This window comes from Lepisma saccharinum, chromosome 3 (genome assembly GCF_977018435.1).
Source record: "Lepisma saccharinum chromosome 3, izLepSacc3.1, whole genome shotgun sequence".
Classification (NCBI taxonomy): Eukaryota; Metazoa; Arthropoda; class Insecta; order Zygentoma; family Lepismatidae; genus Lepisma; species Lepisma saccharinum.
This window is the reverse complement of record NC_139231.1, coordinates 139,474,454-139,493,855: the sequence shown is the minus strand read 5'-3', so window position 1 is coordinate 139,493,855 and position 19,402 is coordinate 139,474,454. Positions and strand designations below refer to the sequence as shown.

General features: G+C 36.6%; 1 protein-coding gene across 1 annotated transcript; it reads left to right on the top strand.

Moving 5' to 3' along the window:
• The first annotated feature begins 406 nt into the window (after window positions 1–406).
• On the top strand, window positions 407–12,806 carry EMC7 (ER membrane protein complex subunit 7). The gene is made up of 4 exons (XM_083119535.1): window positions 407–657; window positions 6,495–6,753; window positions 9,443–9,517; window positions 11,422–12,806. The coding sequence occupies exons 1-4, from the start codon at window positions 431–433 to the stop codon at window positions 11,548–11,550; spliced, it is 690 nt and encodes a 229-aa protein (XP_082975661.1). The 5' UTR covers window positions 407–430; the 3' UTR covers window positions 11,551–12,806.
• The last annotated feature ends 6,596 nt before the right edge of the window (window positions 12,807–19,402 follow it).

The following is a 19,402-nucleotide window of genomic DNA, read 5'->3' as shown; positions in this document are numbered from 1 at the left end:
TTTGCTCTCCGTGGTAGCAGATATTAAAAGTCGGGAATATTTTGCTATTATGGTTGACGACATATCCATCCTTGAACAATTGACATTCTGCACTCGAACTGTGAATGAAAATTTTGATATTTTTGATGAATTCATGGGCTTTTACGAGATTCCGAACACTGAGACCAAAACCTAAAAAAGAGAGGGAGTGAGTAATTCATTAATTTATTTCAGTGATTAGAGCCCCCCCCCCCAATAATTTTGACAAGTCGGCTCTCCTGTGTCAAGGGGAGGAACTACTACCATAAAATGCTACTACGTTCACCTCGTTCTACAGCTTAGAGTATTGGGAAAGTAAAATAACTCATTTACAACGTCAGCAGACCAGTTGCCATGTATCCCTGTTCCTTCAGTTATAAGTAGAAAGTGAAGAAACAGTTGGAAGGCAAAAATGGCGAAAGTGGAATTACGTTGTAGACTTAACAGTTTGTTGAAGTTGTTAGTTATATTTCTTCTTAATGTAGTTGAAGTTGTTATTTGTGAAACGGACGATGATTCTGTAAGAGAACTCTACAATATAGAGGGAAAAGTGTATCCACCGGAATCGTTTAGTGCCAGTAATTGGCAGTCAGTGACTCGTGTGTTAGTAAACGGAGGTGAATTCCTAGGCTTTTTAAAGTAAGTTTCTACGATATTATCTGTTTGTGTGGGAGTTGGTGTATTTTTCCTAGATCAGTGTGTCAGTTATGGTACATCATTTAAGTGTGGCCTTGAAGCATACAGTCAATTGCTAGGTAAACCACATAAATTGCTGTAGGACATAACAGCTGTAAGCACTTCCAACAGATTTTTTCTGTTATACAATAGCCTATGGACATTTTTAAAAGTCATGGTCGAAATCGAAGTTTTTGTAGAATCAAGGACAAAAAGAGAAGAGAGGTTGGGTGGACTAGATATTGAAGTAGTGTTGCCATCTCGTTTTCTTAAACAGTGTCCATTGGAACAAGGATAGCGTACTTATATTTTACCTGTGCAAACGTGATGTGTTTCTTGGTCAGAATACCCCAGCCAAACGTCCGGTTGAAGATCTGAATCTCGTTATTATTCATGCTTCATTTGTACATTTGAATTCGCTGCACATACAAAGGCATAGTTAACACTTATTTCATCTTTCATGCTGAGCTATTTTTTTGGACAAAGCTCAGATTGTTTAATTCCAAACTTATCATTCTACAGATGCCTTTTTAATGTGGTTCACTTTCTCTACATGTTCCGGGTTCGAATCCTGCTCGGGCTTGGTTGTTTGTGAATGTCCATTCATCATTTCATCACTCATCCCCATCTTCGCAAATTCTGTACACACCTCTTTCAGAGTCTGTTTAGTCATTGCTCGCTGCATGTTTCATTTTTATGCAAGCAGCCATTGTCTTGAATTTGGACTGCAGGTGTCATCTTCATGTGGCACAAATGATAAATTACTTTGTTAGGGCTGCCATTTCAAGAAGAAGGAAAGCCAATAGTAGAATGATATTCTGAGACAAATGTGCCAGTTTTTCATTTACATAATCTGGCAACCCTACAACAACCACAACTCTAGACAAACTGTGGAATCATCAGAGAACAGAAGACGACTCCACCCACTGTTCTAATCGTGAACTTCCTTGGCCCAATGTCTAAGGTTCATGCAGTGACACTTGGTTTACAGGCATGAGCATCTCCTGCATCCAGTTGCAGCATGAAGCACATATTCCAGTTCAGTTGCAGTATGCTGCCTGTTGTGATGAGTTGGTGATGCTATGTAACGATCGTCCCTTACTATAGTTGATTGTGGGAAGCCTGACATCCTCCGAACATTTTGTGTTTTGTTTGAGAAACAGTTGTACACAATTGGCCAATGAGACTTTATGAAACTACAAGGGCTAACGCCATGGGTGCCTCCATCCTGCGTATGCCACAGATACTGGTGAATCCTGCTGTTCTGACATTTTTTCAGTTCAATGCTTTGCAGTTATCGATTTACAGAGCATTCCCTGACATTCGCTACGAGACTCAGCGGCAAGCGGCCCGGCATCAACACTTGTCTTAACCGGCGAACGGGGTCAGCGACATTCGGTAAAGTTGGCTATTAAAATTACAGTTTTCATATTGTGTACTAACCTTGACTGCAGAAGGTGTTGAAAATGAATGTCCCTCTGCTGCAACACATTCCTGGCATCTCCGAAGGAAATTGGCATTTACAGGTGCAAGTTCGTCTACTGTATTTCTCCCGATTTCTTCTACAATACTCTCTTTTAACTCACGGATGGTGTGCAGATTGTCTTTGTATACTTTGTTTTGTTTTTTTTAGATCCATAAATAAAAATCGCAGGCTGACAAATCGGGGGGCCTAGATTGATTTTGAAACACCCGCTTCTTGTGAGAGGTGGCGGATAGATTTCCGAGGAGACTGTTCTAGCCTTTGTCCTATCTCATAGAGTTTTTCCTCAGTAAGTACACATGGGTTTTTCTTTCCACTTTTATTCAGAACTGACCCTGTTACTCAAAAGTATTTATCCACAATTCCTCTTTCCGAAGTAACGCTCGACAAGACAAATCCTTTGTTGTAATATAAACTTTTGTGGTGCCATATTAAGCCACAATCTTCAACACATGGACATGACACAACAAAACTTCTGAGGGAGGATTATACTGTCGTCAGTCTGCAACGTCAACAGAAAGGGAAAGAGAGCGAAAAAAACAGACTGTTGCGTGCGACTGTCGCGGACCCTGTTCACCAGGAAAGACAATTGTCTCATAGCGAATGTCAGGGAATGCTCTGTAGATGTCTATGTGCCACTGACCTTGCCTTTTCTACTTCTTGGTTTGATCTTGGGCATGTGTGTCTCAGGATATTTTCCATGCTTTTGTAATTGTTTTGAGTAGTGTATTTTGAAAAGCAACACCAAAAATAGTTTTGTAAATGAAAGATTTTTTGGAGCGAATTTACAATATAGAGAATATCTCCAATTTCGTTAATATTTGGTATACTAATTAAATTTGGCCTTATAATCACGAATCTTTTGTTAAAATGCAGGGGTCACGTGTGGAAACCAATATAAGTGGAATATTTTTTTAGAGCTTTATTGCATTGTTTTACGATTTTAAATAAGTTTGCCTAACCTAACCTTACTGGAAATGGTTCATGGGGCTATCCGTGAATGGAATGTGGGGCTACCCGTGCCTTGGTTCGTGGGATGTAAGTTTTGTAACACTAGCTTTCTCACTGCGCAAGATGCCATTTTTCTAGAAGAACGCTCGAACACCCTTGCCAAACTTACAGGCCACGTCCATCCTCCCCCACTTAAATAACTGTTGGACATTAACAATTTTATCACTCCTCTGTTCCTCCATGCTTGAACGATAAATGATCTGCAAGTAATGAAGCAACAATTGATGCTCTGAAAGTAACAAAGGAGTAGTGTGGCAACGCTGTAGACAGTGCAACGAATGCCGGACGTCACTTGTTCAGATCATCAAAATTGGTTTCTATGTTTCTGTATGGAGAATGATCGTGGTTGTGAAAAACGTAATTTTGCAACATATAACAGTTGGGCTGAAAAGTTCGTAGGCTGACTCATAGATGGCGTTACTAGTATTAAATCCATGTGATTTTTACTTAGTACTAACCTTCAAAAGATACGTGTATAAATTTCACAGCTGCCGGATAATTAGTTCGTGAGATATAGCATTGTGAGTGAAGCAGCTTTTGTTATTGTGAAAAAATGGATACAAAAGAATTTCGTGTGTTAATAAAGCATTGCTTTTTGGCGAAAAAAAATACTGTTGAAGCCAAGGCTTGGCTTGTAAACATTATTCGGACTCTGCACCAGGAAAACCAACCGTTGAGAAGTGGTTTGCTAAATTTAAACGAGGCGAAATGAGCATCGAAGACGATGCACCCAGTGGATGCCTCAAAGAGGCTGTTACCGACGAAAACATCAAAAAAGTCCACAAAATAATTTTAAATGATCGTAAAGTGAAGTTGATCGAGATAGCTGAGACTTTGAAAATATCAAAGGAACGTGTTGGACATATTGTGCATGAATATTTGAACATGCGAAAGCTGTGTGCAAAATGGGTGCCACGCGTGCTCACAATCGATCAAAAGCAACAACGTTTTGATGATTCAGAGCAATGTTTAGCGATATTCAACCGTAATAAAATTGCTTCCCCATCCACCATATTCTCCAGATCTGGCCCCCAGTGACTTTTACCTGTTTGCAGACCTTAAAAGAATGCTCGCTGGAAAGAAATTTAGCACTGATGAAGAGGTAATCGCCGAAACTGAGGCCTATTTTGAGGCTAAAGAGAAATCATACTATAAAAATGGCATCGAAAAATTGTATGACTGCTATAATCGTTGTATCGCCCTCGAAGTCAACTATATTGAATAATAAAATCGAATTTTGTCAAAAAAATATTTTTTACTATGTTAGCCTACGAACTTTTCAGCCCAACTGTTATAGACGTAAGTGTACAATTTCTACCTGTCACCCCCAAATCTTAACTCCAGATACATTACCAGGACTGCATATTTAGTGAGTATAAGAAGTAGGAAAGAAATTGGAGATAATCTCTGTATTGTACATTCTTACAGATTTTTTTCCCCTCAAGAATCTAAACTAATAAATTATTCTGAAATATAAAACTGAGAAACAGGTTTTGAAGGCTGAAAAGTAGTATAAGGTCCATTTTAGACCAAATCATTTTCCTTTGCATTTTTGTTAACATCGAATTCTACCGTGTAAATTGAAGAAATATTATAGCTAGGGGTGGGGACTTTATTATAACATAATTTTAATTTGGTATCGGATCGAGTACTGGGGCATACTTTGACATTTTTTACCAATTTCTCATTTTTACAACCTATTTCTTTTTCCTCGTAATAATACATATTTCTGTGTAATTTCATAATTGTCTGCATGTAATTAGTTATTTTATAATTTATTCTTCGTGCCTTTAGCTCAACGGATAGTTTATCTTATTGATTGCAGAATGAGGAAATTACAGATGAAGAAATTAAAGGCAGATGCCATTTTTTTTTTACCAACTTATATCTCATCGATAATTGATGAAGTAGCAGGACTGAAAAGCTATGTTGAAGAAGAATATAAGAGTGATGTGTTCTTCACAGACAACAAGATTCTGTTTTGCAATTTTGTGTGAACCGGGGTAGTATATTCAAAAAGATCTTCAGTATTGCAGAAATTTAGACACAGCGAAACATCAAAATCTGTGTTTGTGTATTGAGTGCCTAGATTTAGCAGAGCTGTTCCAAGCTGCAAATTATGCATGAAGTTCCACAGAGGTGTAAATCTGACATAATAGTAAATGGAACTTAGGATAATTGCAGTGAACCTCATTATTTTCAGTATTTTCCCACCACATTCTTCAGTTAAAAGGATTCTGACTTAATTTAAAACCCCACCAACACCCTAATCAATCTTCCCTGGAAGATTCTGACATCCCTTATAATGAGAAATTCGAAAGTACTGTTGTTCATATTTTTGGCTTTACTGCAACATATTTTTAATTCTTCATGACATATTTTTCAATTTTTATATAATTTACAATGATTACATACCTATGTTACAGTTTGATGGGACATAAAGTTCATGGGCCTTTATAGCATTTTGATGCCATGACATTTTTCACGGATAGAATCAGTTCTAATTCACTTAGCATAACCAAATTAATTGTTTCAGTTGTAAACACCAGGCACAAACCACTGTAACTCTGTGTGCCTTTTCTGTTGTATGTATTATCTAACGTTATCTGCACACATCGCAAATGCTAACCGGAATGTTACTTGAAATGTTTCCATTTAAAGTACTGTGTGCTATTATAAAAAATGCTATAAGATTTTTGAAAGTATTTATGCTAGCAAAAATGTTAAAGGAAATGCTTCGTCTAAAGCTGGCCTTGTTTTCCTCTGCAGAAAATGAAACTTTTTCACAACATTTATAGCTATAACCTCATGGTTGGTAGTGCTGCTGTTCATTGACAGTTATGATCCATATTATGCAGTGTGAATATGGATATAAACTTCATTAGATTAAAAATTTTATTTTATTGATTTGAGAAAATAATTAATCATCCAAAATATTTTTATCTGCAGTAATAATTATTGGAAGCAAGAAGTTAATAAAGTGGTCCTTTTTTAGTAGGCTATGTAAATTTTTATTCAATAACAAAAATTACTTTTCTCTAACATCTAATAAAGAGTAGGAAAGTTTGTGGATGTAATTACATTTCATATTAAGTGCTGTGCAAAGTAAATACATTTCCATGCACATTGGTTTCATTCAAAATTCGGTAGTTCTGCATTTCTTGTAGTGCTACCCTCAGTTACAGAAAGGAAATTTACTCCCAGAAGTAAATTGAGTTTCTTAACCAGTATTTCATTCATGTTGAGTAATAGTAGGAATTGTGTGTGATTCTTTGTAGTAACAAATGTTTCTCCATTTATTTTTCAGAGAAGATGGATCATTCTCAATAAATAATGTACCTTCAGGGTCCTATGTTGTTGAAGTAGCAAATCCAAATTTCACATATGATTCAGCCAGAGTTGAAATTAATTCAAAAGGGAAGTTCAGAGCCAGGAAAGTTAACTATATTCAAACAAATCAAGTTATTCAAGTGCCGTACCCTCTCAAACTGAAACCTATTACTAGATTTAGGTATTTTCAGATAAGAGAACAATGGAGGATAACAGACTTCTTATTTAGTCCAATGGTAAGTATGCATGCATTTACTTATATTTATTTATGTGTCAGCAAATTGAGTTTTTTTCCACTTGTTAGTTTCAATCAGAACATTTGTTGTTTAAAATTTTTTGTGGTTAGCATTTCTTGAATACCTAATTCTTATTGTCACAAACATTTTCTGTTTCGTAATTAAACATGTTACCATGTATTTCATTTTTGAAAATGTTTTCCTTATAATTTATTAATTATGAAAAATGGTTGAACTTTATGCCACATGGCAGCATCCTCATAAATGCATGTAACCGTTACTCCTTTCTGAAGCCCTGGAGAAGGATCATTGCGTTTCTGAAACTTTGGATCATGTTTAAGGTCTTGACATTAACCCTTTGAGTACCAAGGTAAAAATGTTACGTAAAGTACCAAGACTGGGTCATTTTGACCCAGGCACTATTTTTTAAAAAATACATTTAGTTGGATGCAGTGAGTTATAATTCGGATGTGCAATAAACAGGACAATGTGCCTGATTGTATCATGTATTACAATACATGTTATATACATATAATACATTAATATGTATTGTCTATATGAAAGTAAATAAGCACAGACATTCAGTGTGGACACAAGATATGCAATTTTTAATGTACTCTATTGATAGCAGTTTTCTTTCAAACAATACTTGAAGTATAATAATTCAAAGTTAAAAATAAACATACAAATAAGATGTCTCTTTTAGAAGAAACTGACATCACATATTCCATTCTGATTACACTTGACAGTCCTTGTAGAGCGGTTCACTGATATAGTGTGCTTTGCATACAAACTTATTTATTGGTATTTTATACTTTAACTTTAGTGAAATGATGTGCAAAAGTGAAAATGCATGTTGAATGAGGAATACCTATAATATTATGCCACTACGGCACTTTAAAATAGTGAAATTCCTTTTAAAAAAAAATCACCTGGTTCAAATTGACCCAGTCTTGGTACTCGAAGGGTTAATCTTTTGTTCTGACTTATTCCACATAAATCAACCAGCAGAATGTGAGAATGACAACCTCTGATTCAGATTTCAATGAAATTTGGTGTATTTGTTAAATCTACATGTATTAACAATACTGAGGCCGTGTCCGAAAGGTGCAAGACCATACTTAAGCGAGTATCCTCCAAATATGCTCTTGCAGTGCGGTCTTGAAGTCGTGGACTGGAAGTGAGTCTTTCAAATTGCACTTCGACTGCAGCGCCAAATACAATCAGTAGATACAACTGAGGATACGTTGTTTTCCTCTCATTTTAAACACTTGTTTTTCACCATAGATATCACATAGCATTTTCAAATGTTCTTACACATACATTTCCACACATTAGAAGAACTTTAACCAGCAACTTGCTGACCCATAACTAGGGAGACAAATTTATGGTAAATAAAAACAGGAGAGCGGTAAATAAAATGTTAGATCAGCGGTGGAAAAAAAATTGGCACACTTTTTTCATTATGAGAGGAAACAACATACAAAAGAGCTATAAATTGATAAACTACTTCATTTTTATATACTGTACACATACACAAGTACTTAGCTGTCCAACCAAAAAGAAAACATCAACACAAAATCACTTCATTTCTAAATTGCATATCTCAAGTGATTTATTCATTGTATGTATTTAAAGGATATCCTTGCTGTCCAACAAATGAAATAATCACTACTGCATATACACAAACACATGTTGAAAATCACATGATGATAAACAAAATTCATTCATGACTGAACACAAATGACACCGTTGTTTCCCTTGATGTGCAGGAACAGACTAATCTTATGGCTGCTACAGCTAGCAAGTTCAATGAAACTGGAAGTTGAGTAGACATTTGGGGGAAGAAAGGAATGCAGCTTGACAGGGAACAAAGTTTTCAAACTGAGATTATGTGCATCGGAAATCCCAATTTGCAGTGTCTTCCTAATGTGATCGAAGATAAAATGTTCTTCAGTTGAAAGTGTTAGGAAACTTTAGGCAAACGTTTCGTTAAAAAAATCGACAGTTTGCGCGAACAACCTCGATTGCCGGTTTTTGCGTGTTTTCTATTTAATTTGATGATATTTCACAGTTATTTCGCCAAAAAGCGTTCATTTCGTGGAAAAGCACACATTTCGCATTACTTCGCGAATAAAACTCATGCATATTTCATCATTGTGGGTGTAGTTACGTGCAGAATGTTCAAAATTGCGTCTTTTTTTTCACATTTCGCGCATCGCGAAAATTCAATGTCCCTACCCATAACGTATATTTAACCCGTGTTGCTGGCTTTTTATCTCCGCAATTTTAAACAAATGAACAACGAGTGTGGATATCACGTGACCTAGTCACCAACCATCTGTGCTGCGAGCTGCGTACTTGTGTGCTTCGTGCTTCTGTTCTTGTTGCTTTCAAACTGTACTAGGTGATGTCACTTCACTATACTTCAAGTATGTACTTTGTACCTTTCGGACCGAGCCTAATACTAATACTAGGTATGAACACATGCAAAAAAATTCTTAGTGTCTACATGTTCATGCCTTTGCTAGTATTAACAAATGTACCGAGTTTCATCGAAATCTGAATCGGTGCGTGTCAAGGCCTGGTTGAATTGACATGGAATCGCTCTACTATTTATAATATTTAATTATCAAAAGTGAGTGTGTATTTGTATTTAATAATGTTTTCATTGTTTTTACCATTTTAGGTTATAATGATGGTTTTGCCTCTGGTCCTAATAATGATACTGCCCAAGATGATGAATGATCCGGAAACAAGAAAGGTTTGTGATTAGCATCTACAGAAGATAGTATTGGGATTCTTTTTGATATGTTGATGTGTCAGAAACAAAGTACAGTAGCCATGTAGTTGTACATTCAATAGAAAATTATTGTTTTTACGAGCATATTGAAAATGAGTCACGGTGGTCTAGTCGGTTGGGCATCAGACTGCCACGCAGGAGACCCAGGTTGAATTCCTGGGGTGGGTGATCTGATGTCAGAATTTTTCAGGTCTTGTCCTCTTATAAAGTGCCTCTGTTGCTCACCCAGCCTCAAATCAATGGGTTCCTGGGGGGGGGGGATAAATTCAGCCAGAGCATGGTGCTGATCTCATCACCTCTAAAATGACCAAGATCGAGAATGTGCCCCCACGTCCCCTACATGTGCCTTCATGGCACGCTGCTATATACACAGGGAACTTTAACTTTACCTTACTTAAGGTGTATGTGTAATCAAACTAAAAATAAATGTCTGATGAAGGAAGCATGTGTTTTTATGCTTGTAACAATCTTAAACTACAAGAGAATTAATTATTGAAAATGTTCTCAAATTCCTACAATTTACCCTCTATCCTCAAAACAACCTTGCATCATGTTCTGACATTATTTGGCTTGTCTGTCAAAATGGAATATAAATTATAGGTTTTTAGGGTGTTTTTTTTTAATAATTCCATAAGCAATTTACTCTTAACTTACCATGTGCAATTTATATGTACTTTGAGTTTCAAAAGTTATGCAACCCAAACTTGGATCGCTTCTTACGTGAAAGCTGGGAAATATATTTACACAGATGCAACCTCATTTATCAGGATTTTTAAAATACTCTTGGTCACCATTTCATTCCATGCAAGAAATAGTCCACTCTACACTGGAAATTGTACGAGATTAATGTAAATGACTGAATTCAAAGTGAATGCTGCTTTATATTAATTACAGCATCTGAGGGTGTTAAATATAACATTCTGCAGCTGGTAGCCACATTTGCCATTAAGTATCAGTATAATGTGCTGACTGAAGCATTAGTGAGACCCAAGTGGACCAACCATCCGTTTAAGGATAACTTTAATTTATTAATTATCTCTAACTTTTTAGTTTTTTTTTAAGTGAACATGGGCAAGCTATCCAAGCAGTACATATTGTCTATTACCTATTGTCTAACATAACAATATTCCAAACTTTTGTGAGGAGTGTATTTTCCAACTTTATGCAACATTCCATATTAATCTGTCTGCTTCATACACGCACTAAGATTGTTCACTGTGATCAGCCATAAGAATGACACCTCTCGGTTATATTTTCCTTTTTCCATGGTCATCTTGCTCTCTGTTAACAATTTGAGCAAAATAAAAAAAAATATTCTTTGTAGATTTGCACATCAGCAGTAAGTTAGGAATCCACCAGTAATTGTAGCCAACTTCTGTGGCAAAGTGGTTATCAGAGCGTGCTCTGATGCCAGAACTTCAGGATCCCAATCCCAGGCTGGGCATGCATGTTCTTTGTGAGTGTTCCTTCATCACTCGTCCTCATCTCCACCGTTAGCCAAAAGTGGCAGAAAAGCAAAGTAAATTAAGCCAAATCAATCAGTCAACCAGTAATTGGAACTATTTTTAACCATTTTTGTTCCTTATTGTATATATAAAAATGTCATCATTTATTACCTTTTAGCTACTTAAATTGAAACACAATTTGTTCAGTTTGACTTCACATGAAAATTTGGTTGGCATACTTCAGATACCAAGAATTGAAAAACCATGTTAATTTGTAAAGTGAAAGAATCTGGGCTGAGAGGCATATTATTACTAACACCATTGTTAGTTATAATAAGCAGATACACTTAGAGCACTGCTTATGACTTTTTTTTTTGTTTGTTTTTTGTTTTTGATTCACAATGGTTTCTGTGTTTTCAGGAGATGGAACAGCTGAACAGCCTTACGAAGTATGATATGCCAGAAATGTCCGAGGTGTTGACGTCTTTCTTTGGTGGTGGTGAAAACAAAAAATCGAGAGCAATCAAAGCAAATAAGAAGAGACAATGAGAATTAATGTTGTTAGTTTAATCTTTTCGGAAATGATTTGCACACATTTTTCTGCAGCAATGCAAAAATTGTTGTAGAATCTTCCATCTTCTAGTACCAAGTTCTGTTTTGTTCTGCACCAGGGAAAAGAAAAAAATGTTAATTTTCTTCAATAGCTTTTAACTATCAGTTAATTATATTTGTGGACAAAGATCCTTACATGATCATGTAATATATTTTTGTATCATTTTTGTGTAACCTGTTTTTGGTTTCACAATTTGTTACAGACTATTTAGAATAATGAATCCCAAATAAGAGTTGAGGAATTGCAAAATTTGTGTAACAAATACATATTCACACCATGCAATCTCTTTAAGAGTATGTAATTCTGACATGAAAGTTTAGAAGACAGATAATTAAATTTAAACTCTTGATTCGATGGATGGAATATATCATTTGGTAAAAGGTGCTGAAATACCAAGAAAAATGAAGTTTATATTACTGTTAATTTTTCACACATGCCAGATATCTATTGTATATAAACTGTTAATATATGTTTCTTTAAGTAGCACAATGGGAAGCCACAAAAGTTGAGTGCAGTTGTGTCTTTTTGGAATATATTTCACGAGAAAAAAGTACTTTCCACTTTTTAAATACAGTACATTGTATTTTAACATTTCTTTTCTTTCCAATTAAATGTTTGATGGCTGATTTTGCATATGTATGTTGGAATGAAAGGTTCCATGTGTCAGCACAGGAAAATTAAAAGGAGAAGCTCTTTTGTGAATTAAATTGGATCATGTTGGAGCGAGCTTTCTTTGGAACATCTTACAGTTATCGGTGTAAACTATTAGTTGCCTTACAGTTTGTAGTTACATTAGAACTGCAGTTGACCTGCAGTTTATAGCAATTTACTTCATTGGAAGTTAAATATATGCAAGCAGATTAAGCTTCTCCCCCTAATATGTGCAGATACACTAGATCCAAAATGAAGGAAATGGAAAAATCAAAGCCAATAAAGTGAAGTGATAAATATTGTCATTATTAATTACATTAGCTTCAAAATTGACGTATGTCCAAACTGTGTAGAAAATATTTATTATGTTTAATGTATTTACATGTAAATATTTTTGTGTAAAGAATAAGAAATATGTAAAAGACAACCTGCAACTTATTTCTTGGGAAATCTTTATTTTACTTGTTAAAATAATATTGTTTGAGAGTAAAGTGCTGTACATAAAAATGTCAAAATATGTAAATACAAATTTTTATGATCTAACAGGAAGAAATGTTATTTATTGCTTGCTGTCTGTCTTGCATTAACGTAGCCTCTGCTGCAGGATTAAGTTATTATGATCATCCACCTGTGAAAGAGAAGGCAATCATTCAACATCAATTTTCATCACTGGGCAACTGCTCGTAACTTCATAGTTATGATGAGGGACATGTGATATTGCCTTTCATATGAATATGATGGTAAGAATATAGCTAGGAAAAACTAGCATTCCACTTCTCAATGAATATGACTTGCAAACCCCCTGGTCATGTAGTTCTTAGGGTAGATATATTGTATAAATTGCATTAATTGCCTTAGGACCTCCCCAATGGTGCAGAGGTAGCAAGCATCCTTGCCTTGTAATGAAGGGGTCCTGGGTTCGATACCTGGGGAGGCACAGTGGTTCATATCCCACTTTAAACTGGAGGTCTTGATCCTGATTAGTCTTTCTGTGCATAAAGTGGACTTAAAACAAAAATCAAACTCAAGCATGAATTGCCTCGGTTTCTTTACAAATTTGTAAACATCCTAAGCGTGAAAAAGTAAATTTTCAAAATTTTATTCCTTAAGAAAATTGCAAATTACTAAATTTACAAATGACGAATAAGATTCATTGCTACTCGAATGTAATGTGTAACTTCCACTGTTTAGCTGAAATATCAATCTGAAAACAACTTTTTTAATGCACCTACAAGACCAATGTTGCACCAAACTGGATGCACTGTTTTGGCTATTTCCACTTGTCCTGTGTCAGGTGGGTTCACTGAGTGGAGTACATCTGCAAAAATGGTGGGCTCATCTCCCACAGCTTGCCTACGAATATCAACCAAAAGTTTTGTAAATGTGGTCTGCAGCTTATTGTGCATGAGGGTACACCACTAGCAGTAGATTTTTTGGTTGTCGACTTTAGATTGAAAGGATGAGTGTGATGTATCGCTGGGTAATGTCCAAATCTGAGTTCAAACCATTTAATATTGTTGCTGAAAATCCTTAGTCACATTGTGTTTTGAATTAGATAATTATAATAATCATAATGTTTATTCATCTGTTGACCTTTTCTTGGGGGTGTATGGATGTTGTCAGATACATAAGAATAAGTTATAATAGTATAAGAACATAAAAGATGTATTTGTTGAGACAGTATGGAAAACTAGGGATAAGTGAGAGGACTAGTTGCGATTTCACAGGATTTTCTGTTTGTTGAGATCAATTGTCATTTTCACACTGACCTGTGTTGGAATTGACATTGCTTTTTGAATACCAGTGATGATAAAACTCCAATGTATCTGAAGCCCTAAAAACATAACTGTTTCCCATATTGCATTGCATTGTATGAAACCTAATGTTTAACTGTGCATTTCCAGCAACCAGTGCTCAAATGAGGGGGATGGTATCACCCAGCTGTCTCATTTTCACCCTGTTAAACAAGAGGAGCATCCCTCCTCTCCCCTCCCCAGCTAACCCAAATAATTAGCAAAATGTCCCCCCAGATAAAATTTTCCACTTCAAGCACGGCCGGCAACTACATGAAATGGGAAATCTGAGTGGGAGGACATATTAGATGACACCATCATGCTTATCTTTCACCTGGGTAAGTTGTCCCATACTTGTTAAGTGTTCAATTACGTTATGCTTTTGTTTGCTGGTAGATGGATGAATCCAAGATGAAAGTGAAAGTTATTATTGTATATTACATTGGTATTTTTTTCCGATTCGAAATAATGTAACCCAGTTATTTTTAGTGTTTTTTATTTTATCTGCGACGTTTCGTTCTGGATTCCTAGAACTTTTTCAAGCTACACCAAGATATACCTACAACAACACAACCTCACATGGCTAGTCACTCTACACTTCTGAGAGAAGAGAGAGTGACTAGCTTGAAAAACGTTCTGGGAGACCAGAGCGAAACATCGCTGATAAAATAAAATAAAAACCACTAAAAATAACTGTTGATTATTTTTCATCTACAAAAAGTGGTTCGGCGAACCTTTAAGAAGACCATTGTTATTTTTTCTTTCATGAAAAGGTATATGTAACACACATGCATCCACGACATGCGCATACATGACAGCTTCCAGTGTGGCAGCAAGCTTGTAGTGAACTGTACAGTGGGATGCATAAGTTTTGCTTGGCAAATTGACTATCATTAATTTTTCTCTTGCACCCTACTTGCTTTTAAGGCGTGGATGTTGTCTTAAGCTTGCTTGACATTTTGTTTCAATTCTTGAAGCTCTCATTACGTAAATCAAAAGGAATAAACTTTGCTGAAGGACAAGTTGCTTGGTAATCCTTATGCATCTCACTCTACATCAAACAAATCCCTTTTTTTTTGTTTTATCGCACCATTTTATCCATGTTTGCAAGCAGCATGCTCGCATGTATACCTACCATAACCATTTTCTTCCTGTGCTCATTGAATTCATGCTGTTTCACTATAGGCCTATATGTTAATTGATTTCCAAACTTTGAATTAATCGAGAAGACTGACACACAATTTCACAGTCGTCCCTTTAGAAATTTACTCCAAAATGCTCTACACATCGTCACAGTCATGTGTATATAATAGGTATTATGCACATACCCCCCTGCCACTGGCGTAGGCAGGATTTCTTTTTGGGATGGGCTGGAATTCTAAAGGAGGATAGTGCATAGCTTCTTTGTAGGGGCAGCATACACAGTAAGATATTTCATGTATTAATACATGGCCAGCTCTATTAAGGCCAGAAATCTGAAATTTGCCAATGCTGTCTACAAAGCATGGGTGCAAATAGAAAAATTGATGTTCCAAATCTGGACAGAAGATTGACATTACGATGTAAGTGGAAAACATACATTAACAATAGCAATGGAAATTTATCGTTAAATAACTGGAAATAAACAGAAAATGTAAGGCCGACTTTACAAATCATATGCAGCATGGAAATTTCCAATAACCTGTACAGTAATTTGAACCTATTTTATTTGCTAGAATGTCGGAATGACATTAGAAACTAATGTCTAACTATTTAGGTGATGGAAGATTTAATAAGCTGGTTTTACAGTTTTAAAAGTAAGATGTAAGAGTAGTTCTGGATGCGATAAACCAGCATGGGCGAGTATTACAGAGAGTAAAATGTATCAACATAATATGGTAAATGTGTGTTATATCGGAGACACTTTAAAATCGGATATTTTGTGTTTCGGATGGTTCGTAGTTACCAATTATGTATTGCGGAACATAGTTGTAGTTGAAGGTGCCATTATGCTTTTTACACGAAAATAACATTGATTTTTCACATTACGAGTAATTCTTTTAGTTCCTTTCTTCCGTTGCTGAACATACAATATGGCGTGCACAGCTGTGGATCATCGTGCGTCTTGCTTGTGTTTTGTCGATTTGGAGTGGGTATGCAGTGTTTCAAGCTTCTTAACCGAAAAATACCTACTTTCGTGTTCATTATGTCATCACAAACCATTAACAGATAGCCCCATGAACCATTGGCGGATAGCCCCAAAAACCATTGACGGATAGCCCCAAAAACCATTGATGGATAGCCCCAAAAACCATTCACGATAACCCCACGAACCATTGACGGATAGCCCCAAAAACCATTCACGATGGCCCCATGGACCATTTCTGGCAAGGTTAGGTTAGGTTAGGTAAGCATAGTTAAAAAAATTCACGTAAAAAAATGGCACGTTTGGAAAGATTGGCGAGACCGCTTGGCTTTCGATGCTCGTGCCATCTGCAGGTACATAATGGAAACGACGGCATAATGTTGTCGCTTTGCACAAAATGCAAGTTTATTATATCAAAAGTGCTTATTTCTTCTTGTGCAGCATTCTAAGGTGAGAAAATACCTCCACGAACTTTCAAAATGCTACAGAAACTCATTTCCGTAAGTAGTTTCTTCTGTAAAAATGAAGAAATATGTCTCCAATATAACATTTACCCGTAATATTTCTGTACATCATCTTCATATTAGTGGTATATGACATAATTTGCCAAGATTTTATTCAACAGACAATACATTGTAATTACGATGTGCATATATATGTACAAGGCTAAAATAATGCCTTCCACGAAATTAATTTCCAAACAAGTGGCATTTCTGATGTTGCTGGCTATATACCAGGTGGTTATAATTAAAGTGACTGTGTTCAGAGTGGTACAGCACGGGCTGTAATGACAGTAGCAGTCTGAAACTTCGTAGATATGTTAAAGAAGCAATGCGCTCGCGAATTATGCAAAAAAACAAAATAGTTCCAGTTCTCGCCACCAGGGTAAAAAATGGCGCTGTAAGCAGTCAAAAAGTGGTATAGTTACAGGATGGGAAAAAGGCAGGAAAGATTAGGGTGACCAGACGTCCTCTTTTATCCGGACATGTCCTCCTTTTTAGGTGTCTGTCCGGCGTCCGGGCGGATTTTTTAGAAATCGATAAATGTCCTCCTTTTTTGGAAAGAATATGGCATCACTTATGTTAAGTTAGCCTGATACGAGCCAGCCTGAACGTTTCGCGCACGTGAATATAGCACCATAATTAAAAAAAGATATTAAAATGGGTAATGAATGTGAATTTATTTCAATTTTCTTTTTACAATATACAGTTATACTGTATTAGCACTTCAGTTTATACATAAAAGTGCGCTAACGATGAACGAACTATTAATACTCTTTTGATCGAAATTCACATTTGTGGAGAATCGTCAGTTAAAGTAATTCTCACAAAAAGAGCTTGTGCTAACGACTGTGCGGATTTGAACAAACGATGAAAAAAACAATTTGCATCATTGTGACAAAAAAATGTAAACAGTGTTCCAATTGAGAACCTCAAATCTGGCCAATACCAGATAACATCAACAAAGCCTTCTTCAATGTAGGGAAAGCCAAAGGCACGTATTAAATACCTGAAGTATGCAAAAATTACAGAATAGAAATTTTTTGGCACGATTAAGCGAAGTAGGTACTAACCCTCGAAGTAGGCATTTATAGGCACTATAAAAATGCGTTTTTCTACTAGAAACACCATGAAACGAGCTTGAAACATTAAAGCCTGTGTTTTACTACAAATAAATAAAATAGGCAAAGTTCCACACCAGTCATTAGTATTATTCTAACTCGTTGCTTCGCCCTTTGAGACTGCAGGAATGAACGTAGTCTGTAAAAGTAAAGTGCTCCCCTGTGCTTTGCACCACGCCATGAAGACGTATAGGGGTGTGTGATCAGCACCAAGCCTCTAGCCACCTTTACCCCCCCCCCCCCAGAGTTTCCTCCAGGCAACCACTTTATACGACGTGTAACGTTTGTCCCTTGCGGTTTACAATCCTTACATTGTTAAAACAAAAAAAAAATTGCAAGTTCAATTTTTCGCCATCGAGGGCGTTTCGCCTCACGATCGCTCTCTGCTGCTGCCTCCCGGTGGCATATTTTTGCGGCTTACGCCCGCTTGTAAATCCTGCTGCGATGGCAGTTCAGTTCGTCCTCCGACCTCGGTCTTTCTCGCTCGCTTCGAACGGCACGCACCAGCCAGGTGCTTCGTCATCCAGTCCCAACCGGCTAGAGAGTACCTGAACCACGACCTGCCGAACCACGCCTGCTGCGCTGACAGCTAAATGGGAAGAAGGCAAATGGAGTGATCACTTGGACTCTTGTGAAAGGAAGGCGTTGCAGTTCCATGGGACGTTTACAATCGTGGTGAGGTACGTACAAACTTTAACTAGACCGAGAAAAGTGGGAACAAGGTTAATTCCTTGCCGTTCGTCGCATAAGTGTTGGGAACCCCGTAACTTTGACATAACCCAATTGAATAAGTGAAATTGCGAGAAAACTAATGTATATACGTTTCTGCTTTTACGTGTTGGACCTGTGATTTACTATCTCGCTACCCTGTTGTAGCACGGCGAACATTTTGTAACGACGCAAATCGCGTACGTTTTGTGTTAGTGTGGCATAACTTCACGAACCGATCTTTTCGGTTGAATTTGGCTTTGTAAAATAAGCGCAAGAAGAAGTGTGAGGAATTGCTTATAATCTCTTGGTAATCTACAATTGGGCAAAAAAAAAAAAAAATAGAAATTTGAAGCTTTACTGCTGAACTCACGGTTGTAAGAAGCACTACCTTGTTCGTTATACGACAAAGGCGTGCGTGTTCGCACCAGAATTAAATGAAACAAAAAGGACTTGCACTAATTGCAATCTCCCCCCCCTTTTCCCCCTTTGTCCTAATAGCGATCCTGTATAAGTAACGGTAGCACTAGTTGATGCGTAAAGAATAGGAGACAAGCGATATATTAATGTATACATAAGTACGTACAAGTTACGTTAAAGATTTAGGCCATCTAGGTCTTTTGTTTGATTGGGCAAAGGAAGAACGTCACGTTCTTAATTTTTGGATAGGCTTCGTATACTGTATAAGAGAGATGAATGTTTTGGCAAGTAAAATTATTACGTAGGATCAATTGATAACACGACAAGATTGTTAAGTGGAAGCTTTTTGCTTCGTGTTCTTGCTGGTTTGTTAAAATTGAACATGAGTTTATGTAACGTAGTAGAATAGAGCGCTGGTCGCTAGGTTTGTTAATCAATGAATGTGTTATTGAAACCACACCCAGTGCAAT